This window comes from Hesperophylax consimilis, chromosome 22, assembly GCF_061612785.1.
Source record: "Hesperophylax consimilis isolate HC1 chromosome 22, BYU_Hcon_1.0, whole genome shotgun sequence".
Lineage (NCBI taxonomy): Eukaryota > Metazoa > Arthropoda > Insecta > Trichoptera > Limnephilidae > Hesperophylax > Hesperophylax consimilis.
The window spans coordinates 31,224,442-31,236,747 of NC_142857.1; the positions used below are offsets into that span (position 1 = coordinate 31,224,442).

Below are 12,306 nucleotides of genomic sequence, written 5' to 3' on the forward strand. Positions count from 1 at the left end.
TCCTTCGATTTTCCTAAGCTGTTGGTGGCGCCCTTTAAAAGGCTACCTTAAGAGGAGGCCCTAGCTAAGCCTTTCGATCCCCGTATGGAACATACGGTAAAAGATCTTAAGTTATAGTTTATTATCTCGCAATAATGCCACTTTTTCAGCGTTGTGTTTTTTTTGGTTTTGAAATTCATATGAGATATGAACGGGCTATTAATGCATATATTTGTGGTAATCCTGTTTCGTTTAAATTAGAGTGGATGATCCCCTTACCATTGAAAATTTTAAAACTTTCTTATAAGACCGCGCGTTTAGCCTACTCTTGTCCCCTACAGTACGCCTAACTCTAATACAGTAGTAATCACTTGTAAATTTTTCCTCCTAAGTCCTGCCTGACCTTAAATAAATCCGAGAACATGAAATAGTTTCGTTATTGTACAAATTAGTATAGTATAGTATTGAAATGCATAGTGCGACGGTTTTCGCCATCTCAGCTCCGGGGTCGCCTCCATCTGTTTTAACATATTAATTTTGTTACTCGACACTTAATCTTTTAAAGGGAAGGAATGAGAGGGAGGGGGGAGAGAAGGGGTAAGCTATATGATCGAAATATTTTTTTCAAATTACGTTGGCTCCTCCACTGACCAAATACGATAACGGTGGATGGTGATCAGAAATCAAACACTGACTCCGACGTGGCTAGACTATACCCCATAGCTGGCAACCCATTTCATAAAGGTACCCTGACCTATCGGATCCGTTCACGTCCAAGAGAAAGCGAATTAAGTCATCACGCCATTTCCGAAATCGCTCCAACGCCCATACCTCCGGACGAACTACTTTACTGAGTCTAGATGGGGAAGGTAATTGCATCCCTTATCATGATACTAACGCGAAAAGTGTGTCGAGTAGGTTTTGCCTGATGAAGCTCAAACTCCCACGTGCTGTCAGACCTACAGTCCACCTCAAAGAAGCTGCTGTAATTCCGCCAAGGGAGCGTTCCAGTTGGCTTACATCAGCTTCCCGGTCGACACCATTGGATAATGTGATAGCGCTGTGGACTTATTCCCACGTAATATCACGCCGTCGCCCTCCACGTGGGTTTTCACAGACGTCCAAAGTGCCTTCATCCTATTAGCCCCAACTGCAGACCATGTTCCCGTTCATTACCAGTTGGCATCACTATTTTCATTCCACTTTCGCGCCCAATAACTCTGCACGGCCCCTTCAGAGGGAGTAGTCCCCCAGCGCCCCGTTGGTCCGATCCGTCCACGTTGGCAACTCCTCTCACGTGATAGCGTGAGAAAAAAATCCTTCTGACTAGTCCGTATTTGTGGGATACGGATTTGCAGCGACACTATCAGACATTAACCAACTATGAAGTTTAGTCGAGGGTTAAATTTGGGAATGAGGTAAGGCTTGAGGGTAATAATATTGATCTTGTCGGGGAATCCTTAAAATTTACATGTTGGTTTTATGTACATATTAAAGTGGATTAGTAGTAGTTATCAGTCGGCAAATATCAGCACCGCGCGTTCCAAGTTTATCTGGGAATTTGGTTGTATTGAATTGGAAATAAAAAAAAAACACTTACCAAGCCCCTATCCACTAAATAGCAACATCCAGGTTGGGTTTTACACAACCGCTGCCATTTGGGCGGGGTGTTCGCGAATATCACTAGATTTACCCTGAGTTTATACATAATATTTATCTTTACCTGAGACATCCTCAATCTTATTTTCCTAATTTTGATTGTGTTACCCTTTTTATTTGCCGTAATGAATGTGCTTCGATCTTCCCTCCCTAACCTAGTAATTATTGAAAAATTTTCGTTGTAACACGCCTTCGATCGAGCCCAACACGCGATAGCAAGATACTTAGGTATATAGATTTTCAGTTATAATTTGACTTTAGTCCGAGGCTTCATCGAAGCCCCAACGAGAGATTTTAACACTTGCGTTTTATTTTATCCGAGAAGAAATTTTTGGGTTTATTATTTTTTTTGATTATTATTTTTGTTTATGATCCGTGACTCTATTTAAATCCATAACAATCGCGTTCAACTTTATTCGAGAAGGAATTTTAGCGCTTATTAATTTTAATTACAATTCATTTATAATCCGTCACTTTATTTAAATCATAGCAACCGCGTTCTTCTTTATTCGAAAAGGAAATTTAAGGTTTATTAATTTTAATTACTGAATTTAAACCAATTAAATTTTTCAACCTGAATTTATTATTACGTCAAGGACACTGAGTCTAATTTCTTCAAACACTGAATTGAACTGTACGTTTTGACCAGAAAATTTCTAAGTCCAGAATAAATTACCAAGTGATAATAAGACGTAGCACGACGTGTATATTTTTTGAAAGTTACGGCGACCCGCGATCCACTGAGTTTAACTAATTGTTTGAATAGAAATCTTGCCAAGTCCAGAATAATTACCAAGTGATAATTCCTCGTAGCGCGACGGGTATACTTCCTTAAAAGGGGTCCTCGGCGATTTGTGACGAACTATCTCATTTGTGCCCGCGCACGACGTTTTATAACCGTAATTAATTACGCTTGTCATTGCAATCCCAGCTTTATCGAAGCGCTACGGCCCTAAGATCCTCGCACAAAATCCTCTGCGTCACTTAGGTCTTACTGAGCTTTATTCCCCAGAAAAGGAGCATTCGCTGTTTCACAACACAGGCCCGTACTGGTGAAATTCTCAAGTTCGCCTCATCTGGTAGATGTCTCCTAATCCGTCTGAATTGACCTATTTTTCTAATTAAAATTTTTCGCGTCCCTATTTGGTCCGTGATGTGTGTTCTGATGACCTTTCCTTTAGCGCGCTAAGACACCCTCTTACGCGTAACTAGTCAAAATTTTCCTTTTAATTCTCCGTTTTCGTGAGTATTTCCTACAGCCTACCTTCAGTCTTCTTTCTTCCGTGTAAAAATAGAACTCGCAACTCGCCTCTTGTCGAATTAAATGGTGTATCAGACGTAATGGTGACACATAAGACTGTAAATGGGGCCGGTGATCACAATCTGTGGAGGCGTGAGATGTCGTCCTTCAGTGGCGTGGAGGGGTAGAACGGGGCCGTCTCTGAAGCCGCTGTAGAGTTGGTCCGATCGCTTGTTTTTGAGCTGATTCCGAGTCTGGTCCGAAGGGGTAGGCAAGTCCGTGGTCCAGGGTGAGGCGGGGGTCAGAGTGAAAGAAGGCGAGCAGAGTCATAAGTCGGAGCGAGGCAGAGGGTAGAGCAGAGAGAGAGGTGTAGAGCTGGTGGTGGTTTCTGGAGATCTGACGTTTTGAGGGCCTGTTGCCCGTTTTATAGCCGCCAGCGGGCGCGCGACGCGCACACGGGCCCACTTTCTCTTTGATTCCTGGAATCCGTGAGCCGTGTTTTCGACGCTATCGCGGCGCCCCGCCGGGCCGTCTACCGCCGCTCGGCCGGTAGTTTCGGGCCGTGGTCGAACGTGACCACGGCCTTCATTTGTTTGGGCACGATCCTCAGAACCGTGCCCGTGGGACGTAATGACGGCGTACCACCGGTCATTTGTGACGCTATGACGGCGCATGGCGCACGGCACGGCGTCCCACCACGTTTTGGCACGGTTCTAACAATCGTGCCCGAATTAAAATACGAATATGATTTTACCAGCTCTCACAATACTTCTCTGCCCGTATACCTCTAGCCAAGCTCCGACGTTTCGTTTATTGTTTTAACATTTTACATTACATTTTCATTTTTACATAATTAAGGGTTTACAGTTTAATTTTACATACATTTACAGGCAGTTTATTCAATTTAAGGACAGGCAAAGTTAAGGCAAACAGCAGATTTTAATATGGGGCGACCGCGTCCGATCCCGGAGCAGTACGTCCGTTACAAATGGTGTACACGTCCGTCCCTCCCTTTACCTTTCGAATCGATCACTTCTGACAACCATTCCCATTCCACCGTATGCTAAATCCCTTGCGTAAGGTCGCCTCTTACATTGCACATCTATTCACCTTTCTTTTCCGTGGTTTAGTATAACTATCTCACCTCTCACCGATTATTTCAGGTTCTTATCGGTATTCGATCTAGTTGAAATGCCCCAGTACACATTATGTCAGCTATTTTTTGTCCCTCGCCCGAGACTGCTTCGATTTGATATCCCGTTTATTCCTCCGGCCAGTTTTATTTTAAGAACTATTACTGAATTTTCACGCATTTTTTTCATTTTGCAATTATGGGTGTTGACCCTAATGATCCTGCCACACGCCTATATTTTGTCTTTGTCTCTCCTCTCACCTCACATTAATCAGAGGTTTCAAGTCCCCTTCACAACAAACCCGAATGTACTTGCTCATAATTCCTCTGCTAATCGTTTATACATTAATTTTAATGTATTTTCGTTTTCCATAAGCCTCGTGTAAAATTTAGTACTCTCGTTAACGATTATTACTGTCTAAATGATGCAAAACCATGTCCGAATTTTTTTCCAAAATCAAAACTTTCGAGTGTCTGAAAACGCCAACCTTTCTACCTTGGTATCCCTTTTGCAACTACCTTCGCGTCATCAATCTCCTGTAAACTCAACGCTGTTTCTTTGCAGTCCCACGTCATGCCTACGACAGAAGTTCAATGTTTGCTTTTTTTTTCGCTTTTCTTACGTAATTTGTCGGTTTTTTCCTTATTTCTGTTGTTTTCTTTTAAGTGACGTGTAAAACTGCCCTCTCCTCTAATGATTTCCACTTCCAGCATGTCTTAACGTAGGATTCTACCAATTTCTCTCAGTCCTCTGTTTGTCCGCGTTACTTTTCTTACCTCTCTTGAAACACGTCCCTCTCGCTTTCAATGGTTTACGATCCCGTTCGGCACACCCTGCGCATTCCATTCCTATAGACGTCATCGCACTACCCTAATAACAGATTCCCGTTTTTTTCTGTAATAAATCGAGATAGTCCCGCCTGGTCCAAAGTCCATTTCTTTGTCTGTTTAGGTAAATCACGCCCACTCGCCATCTTGTATTCTTTCGACCCCTTTGATTCGTAGAAGATTAAATCTGGCTTACGATTGGTCCACCTCTCGTCCACCCCCTTACCTCACAGAGACATCTGCCTTCAACCCTGTAAAGCTTTATCCACACATCCATTTGATTGTAATTACTTATTTCTCGACTCTAACGCTAGAGGTCTCCGCCTGCATGATTCTTCTTTTAAGTCGATCTCAGTAAAAGTGCATTATATCACACCCTCCTCTTGTCGCAGTTTGCCGTGTAATTCATATGTGTCTGTCCCGATAGATGGCTCTACTATGACGGTTTATATCATTTACCTCAGGAAAGACCTTGGTCCATCACAACGAATTAGGTAGGAACCAAGTTTCGCCGAAAGATATTATAACCATAACAAAACTCACAAAAGGTTGGTACCTACTTAACGAAAGCCATGGGTTTTACTGCAAAATATCAAATAAAATAAAATAGCGAATCGAAAATATAATTCTAAACTTAACTAAATACATTTTCCTGTAGATTTGTATGTTTTGAATTCTTATTTATGTTCGTTAACCCCTCAGTCCTCTGGAATATTGACCGTTATATTTCCTAAAGACCGAAATAAATTTAGTATTTCTAAACGTATCCAACAACTAAAATCTGTTTTTGAAAGGTGATGAAAGAGGAGTTTAATTTTTATTATCTTTAAATAGTATAAAATAAAGTCGCTATTCGCGTCTGTCTGTTTCTGTGCTTATTTCTTCTAAACTACGCAACGGATTTTTATAGGGTTTTCACAAACATTTAGAGAATTTCTTCCGGAATGTTTATATATACAATATATGCATAGGTATAATATTTATAAAAACGTATAGAAAAGTCGTAAAAAATATATTTTACATTATTAACGCTGGCTAAACCTTATGAAATATAACAAAATAATGTACCGCGGATTTGTATATCTTAAAAATGCCTACAGAAAAGTCCGTTTTGGTTTATGTCTATCTCCTAAAGATAACCCCCAGCAAGCCGGGTACACGTTGGCTAGTTAGGAATAGACATACTTTTTGAAAACAAACGAAAAAAAATTAACATGGTCAATCTTACGTTTTTTCGTCAAAACACTAAATTAAAATTACTGAAACGAACAAACGACAAAAACAACATATTTTAATTAAAAAAATGTATTTATATGAATAGTGCACATATAATAGGAATTGGGGAATTTTTTCGAATGTTTGTTCTACACGAGGGTAGATAAAATAAATCAGATTGTCGGGTTGATCTAGACGGAATATGAAGATTTATTAAATTGGTAAGTTCTGGTAATAATAAATTATAACAATGCTTAGATATTTGATTTGTTCGTCATTGAAAGGATGAATAATTATTCTTCTCAGTTTGTATCAAATATTTATAAATTATTGGGTACATTTGAAAAGATAAAATAAAATGTCAAAGTGCGTGAAAGTTAACAAAATATTAATATTTTTTATTCTATAAACGGTATGAAAAGTGATGTGACAGTTTTCTTACTCATTACCTACACAAAATAAATGTGTTTTAAACATATCGAATTCTATCAAAATTGAGGACGTTTTGAGTCAAAATGTTCCGGTAAGTTTTTTTGTTAACATTTTCATCTTAAAAAAATATTTTTTGGAAATACCTATCAATGTGTATTTCATCAAGTAGAAACATTTCAAAGGTATTTTTATTTAATTTCTAAAATGGTATTTCTTTTTACGACAACTTTAAAAATAAGCAAAATATAGAACATCTTAGATAGGTACCTCGGGAGCATTCTTTTTGGTAAAAACATTTGAAAACCTCTATGGTTAAATACCTAATGGCGCGGATACGCTTGCGAGCCGTTAAGATGTAAACCAGGGACGAATTAAAATGTAGAAGAGTAAATACATTTACATTTTGTATTAAAATCTTAACCAGGGACAAATTATAATGTAGAAAAGAAAAATACGATGCTCTGTATTCAAATCTTAACCAGGGACGAATTAGAATGTACAACTCTATGAAACCAAAGGTTCCATCCACAATTTGAGAAAAAAATATAAAACTTTAGTGTTATTAATTATTTTTATATGAAACGAAATAAAGTGATTGTGACTATTTTGTTAAAAAATACATTTGTCTAAATAAGTGTTTTTTGTTTTTCGTTTTCAGTGATTTACGTTTTTAAGATGAAAAACGTAAGACGACCAATGTTGATGTAAGATGTCCTGTTTTATTTTATGAATTCAATTTTTTGATTGTTTTCTAATCTTAAAAAATTCGAAAATGCATCATGCATCAAAAACGCTATCTCTAAACCGGCTCCTGGATACGATCAGCAACAACACAACTCACTGCTCTTTAATCCCAATGGTTCATCTCTTTCAAATGCCACAAATGGGTGTGCAAATAATTATAATCCGTCCTCAATGAACTGTCTAAAACTTTCTGAAAAACTCTCCCAAGACAATTTTTCATTTATCCAAACTCTTATTATGCTTCTTATTGACCTTATTTCTTCTCAAACTAATCTACCGTCCAACGCTGCTACTATTATTTCCACATTAAAATCATTTATTCAAAATGACTCTTCAAGATATCAAAATACTTCAGTGGAATAGCCGAAGTGCTATTTCTAACAAATCTGATCGCCTTAACCTATTAAAATCCAACTTTATTTCTTTGGCTGCTATCTCGGAGACTTGGTTTACTCCATCCACCCACTTTAATGTAGGGGGGTATTCCTGTCTCCGCGACGACCGCCCGGAAGGTTCGGGCTTCGGTGCTGCCCTTTTTATTAAAAAATCCATATCATTTTCCCCAATAAATAATATCAAACCCCCCAATGCTGACTTCCAAATGGTTGCAACTAAAATAAAGGACACATCCTTTATTTCAGTCTATCTTCCCCCAACAGCTCACTTCAATAAACAAACTTGGTTGCAAATTGTAAGTCAACTAAACCCTCCTTTCTTTATATTAGGTGATTTCAATGCCCATTCCCCCGTCTGGGGTTCTGCTTTCTCCGACCGAGATGGTCGAAGTGTGATGGATTTTCTAGATCAATCCAACCTTTTCCTTTTGAATGACGGATCTCCTACTAGAATCTCACGCCCCAGCACAAACCCCAGTGCAGTGGATCTCTCGATATGTTCTACTAGTCTGGCTTCTCTCTTCTCGTGGGTGGTGTCCCCCGACCCTTGCTCCAGTGATTATTTCCCGATCACCATTACTTATCAAACTTCTTTCCAATCGGACAAGTCTCATATTTCGACAAAGATTAAAACGAAACACACCAAATGGGATAAATTTAACTCTCATATGGACAGGTTAGGTTAGGTTAGGTTAGGTTAGGTTAGGTTAGGTAAGGTTTTTTTTTTTTCCTTTGGGTGTTCTCTGTTTTCTACCTTGTCTATTATTTATCAAGGTTTCTTTAAACTATTTGATTTTTTAATGAGCTATTGAGTTTATTTTTTTTCATATATGTTGGGACAGATTCGGGTTCATGTTATTTTTAGAAAGGTTAGTGGGTTAGTGGGACTATCTGACATGGGCTATCCATTACTCCAACATTTGTTTGACAGCATGAGGGAACCATGTAAAACCTCAGCCGGAGTAGTTTTGTGAATCTGAAAGAAAATTGTGGATGTTCTGTTAAGATTATAATTGCTTACCCTCTTAACAGAACCATTTGTAGGATAGGAAGTGTTCTTTAGCGCTCTTGGTTCGTGATTTCTTGCGTTAGCCATGTTTTAGATTGATCGGATAGCTATAGTGATCGTGCTTAATGTGATTTAAATTTATTTTTATGTCTTTTGATTATTATTTATTTTGTTCCTTAATTTTTGTAATGATGTTTTTTGCGAACTTAATAAAGATTTTTCGGAGAGGTATAATTTTTATGACATCAGAAATGTCAGTAAAGTTTATATCTCTTCTCTGGCATTCTTTGGTTATTTGCCATCTTTCCATCGTGAACATTGGGCAGTCTAGCAACAGATGTTTCACTGTTTGGTCCGATAGTTTGTCACACGGGCATGCGGGACTATCTTTCAGCTTGAATCTGTGAAGGTAGGATACGTTTGCTCCGTGACCGGTAAGCATTTGTGTGAGTTCGAAAGTTGGAGTTGTCTTATTACCAAACTCTTTGGCTTCTGTTATACTCCTGAAAAATAGCCGTGTTCCTTTACCTGTATCAGAGTTTTTATACCTTTGGTCCCATTCTTCGAGAATTGCCTCCTTTATTTTGAACTTTGCGTAGCTCAGTGGGAATTTTGAATAGAGTTTTTGTGTTTTGCTTTTTAATGCAGCGTCTTTTGCTAGCTCGTCTGCTCTTTCATTTCCATGGATTCCATTGTGCCCGCGTATCCATAAAAATTTACGGGTAGGCCCTCTTTCTCTCAAGAGTTGAGCCGAGCATTGTATATTGAAGACCATAGGGTTGGTATGTGTCCCTGACTCTAGTGCGTGTGCAGCGCTTTGTGAGTCTGTTAAGACGTTAACTTTTTCCCTATGCTTTTGCTGTTTGTTGACGCACTCTAGTGCTTGCATAATTGCGAAAAGCTCTGCTTGAAATACTGAGCAGTAATCTGCCAGGGGCAGTTTCTTTGCTGTAATTTCTCCGCTAGCATTGAACACTGTGTAGGCCGCACCCACTTTTCCTCCAGTTTTACTTCCATCTGTGTATATATCTATTTCGTTCTCTTCAAAGGAGTTTCTCTCGTATGTTCCTGGAAAGATGACATGTTCTCCAATTTGTTTACTAGGGTGAGGTAGATGAGTAACCTTTACGATTTCCTGGTACTTTTTATCGTCAGGTAGTAGATGCAATGTTCTGTTCCTTTTTGTCTCACCGATAAGTCTGAGTTCTTTGAGTTTTAGGTCCAAAGGTGTTAGTCCCCCAATTGCCCCCAGTAAGGGACACAGTGCGGTAGGCTTTACATATTCTAATGCCGACGGCCGTTTGGACTCTATCTAGTTTTTTGCGAATATTTTTTCGTTTTGCAGCTGTTGCCCATACCGTCGCGGCGTAAGTTATTATTGGTTCGACTACTCCTATGTAGATTGTCCTTAATATCTCAGAACTTAGTCCCCAAGTAGGTTTTGCCATAAATGCAAGTTTCTTGGTTATATTGACAGCTTTTTGGCATACCATGTCCACATGCTTGCTCCAATTTAACTTGTCGTCTATGACTATCCCTAAAATTTTGCAATCCCGAGAGAGTGGAACAATTTTACCATTCATCACAATGTTTGGTGGGAGTGTTTTCCTCTTACTGATGAATAGTGCTTTTGTTTTTTCGTCCGAGAATTGCAGTTTTACTTTTTCCCCCCAGTCTGTTATTAAGGAGAGGGTATCTTTAATTATTTTCTGTAGTTCTGCCGTATCTTTATGAGTTATTATAACTAAGACGTCGTCAGCAAATGCCTGTATGCGAACGTTAGAGTCAAATTTGAGATTTAGCAGTTCGTCCAGAACTATGTTCCATAGAATCGGTCCACAGGCAGATCCTTGTATACAGCCCTTGTTCGAGTGTTTTTGTGCCCACGCGCCTGCGTAAATTGTTTCTACCATTCTGTCCGACAGTCCGGTAGTCTTTAAAAACTTTGTATATGTTTAGTGGACAGTCTTTTTTGGCTAGTTGCATTTTAAGGTGGGGCCACCACGCGTTGTCGAATGCCCCCTTTATGTCCAGTGATATAAGGCATGCATAAAGTCCTTCTTTATTCGCTTTCTTGATGTGGTTGACGGCATCAAGCATTGCGTCTTCTGTGCTTTTTTGTTGCGAGAACCCTTATTGGTTTGAATTAAGTTTCCCCTTCGTGCTGAAGTGCCAGGTTACTCTCTTGATGAGTAATTTCTCTAGTACCTTGCCAAATACCGGGAGAAGACCTATAGGTCTGTATGAAGAGATCTTACCGTAGTCTTCTTTTCCCGGCTTTGGAATTACCTTGATTCTAGCAAACTTCCAAAGGATTGGGAAGCAGCCAATTCGGAGGCACGCGTTTTATAATGCCGTAAAAATTTCTGGAAGACTTTCGAACGCCTTTTGGCATATGTCGGCTGTAAAGTGATCTCTTCCTGGGGACTTTTTTTTATATCTATGGATACAAGTATTTTCTCTATTTCGGATCTTGTAAATGGGGGGTCAATTTCGCTAAGGCAGTCTTCTTCCTCATTATTCCAAATACGTGTTTGTTCCGCTGTTTCCCTGACTGGAGAGTCATTAGGGAAGAAATGATCTAAGAGTGTGGACGCCGTCTCTTGGGCTGACGTTGTGGACACTGTATTGACTTGAAGCGTTTCTGGTGGTGACTTTTGTGTTGCCTTAAGTACTCTTAGTACCGTGGACCAGACTGTATCTTTACCTTGATTGCTGCAAAATTCTTTCCAGTTTTGTATTTTTGCTGTAGCAATTTCCTCCTTGTATTGTTCTTTTAGCTCGAGGTAGGCTGGTAGTGTGACCGCATCTCTTCTTGCTGGTCCTGAGTTCATCAGCTTCCTCGTTGCGGCGAGAACGTCTTTTTTTAGCTTTTCCAATTTATCATTCCACCAGGGGCAGATTTTTTGTCTAGATTTTTTCAGTGGAGGGATTGCCATTCTGCATGCATCCGACATGGCATCCATGAGGTCTGAGACTTGTTTGTTGAGGGAACCAGGTTGATTGTTCGCTTCAATTGCCTGAACTGTTATTCCCTTGCCTTCAACATTGGATTTTAGAGTCTTGTCGAATTCCATCCAATCTGCCTTATTGGTCTTATAAAGGAATGTTGATTTTGGAATTTCTTCTGTAGATGATTTATTGAATTGCGTGTTGAAAGTTATTCCACTATGGTCCGACATGGCAGCGATTCTTTTGTCTACTTTCCAGTTCTTTATGTGTCCAATTACGCTGTCGGAACACAAGGTTACGTCGATCACGCTGCTCAGTAGCATGTTTTGTCGAACGGTTTCAAATGTCGGTGTTGTTCCTTCGTTGACGATATGTAGGTGTTTCTGGGCAATAAAGTCGCTCAGTTTGTCGCCTCTTTTGTCTGTCTTTTTGCTGCCCCACCATATACTTTTTGCATTGACATCCGCTCCAATGATTTTTTTCTTGTTGTGAGTGTCTATTATCCTGTTCGATTTTTCTAGGCTGAAGTCGATATCTTCATTTGGGGGACAGTATATTGATCCTATGATTAGTGGGGTTTCCTGAATTTGCGCTTCAATAAATATATTACAGTTGTTGCTGAATTTGTGGAGTAGAATACAGGTGTCAGCGATACTTTTATTTAATACTATTATTGCAGCCTTTACTGGGCAGTCCACACTTGTTTTTTGAAAGATGAGTC

The 12,306-nt window shown here is 39.5% G+C and overlaps 1 protein-coding gene across 1 annotated transcript; it reads right to left on the reverse strand.

Moving 5' to 3' along the window:
- Positions 1-8,525: 8,525 nt before the first annotated feature.
- Positions 8,526-11,908, reverse strand: LOC149413456 (uncharacterized). Its single transcript, XM_089645000.1, has 3 exons — positions 11,164-11,908; positions 9,550-9,701; positions 8,526-8,600 (listed from the first exon to the last, which is right to left on the reverse strand). The coding sequence occupies exons 1-3, from the start codon at positions 11,906-11,908 to the stop codon at positions 8,526-8,528; spliced, it is 972 nt and encodes a 323-aa protein (XP_089501126.1).
- Between the last annotated feature and the right edge of the window lie 398 nt (positions 11,909-12,306).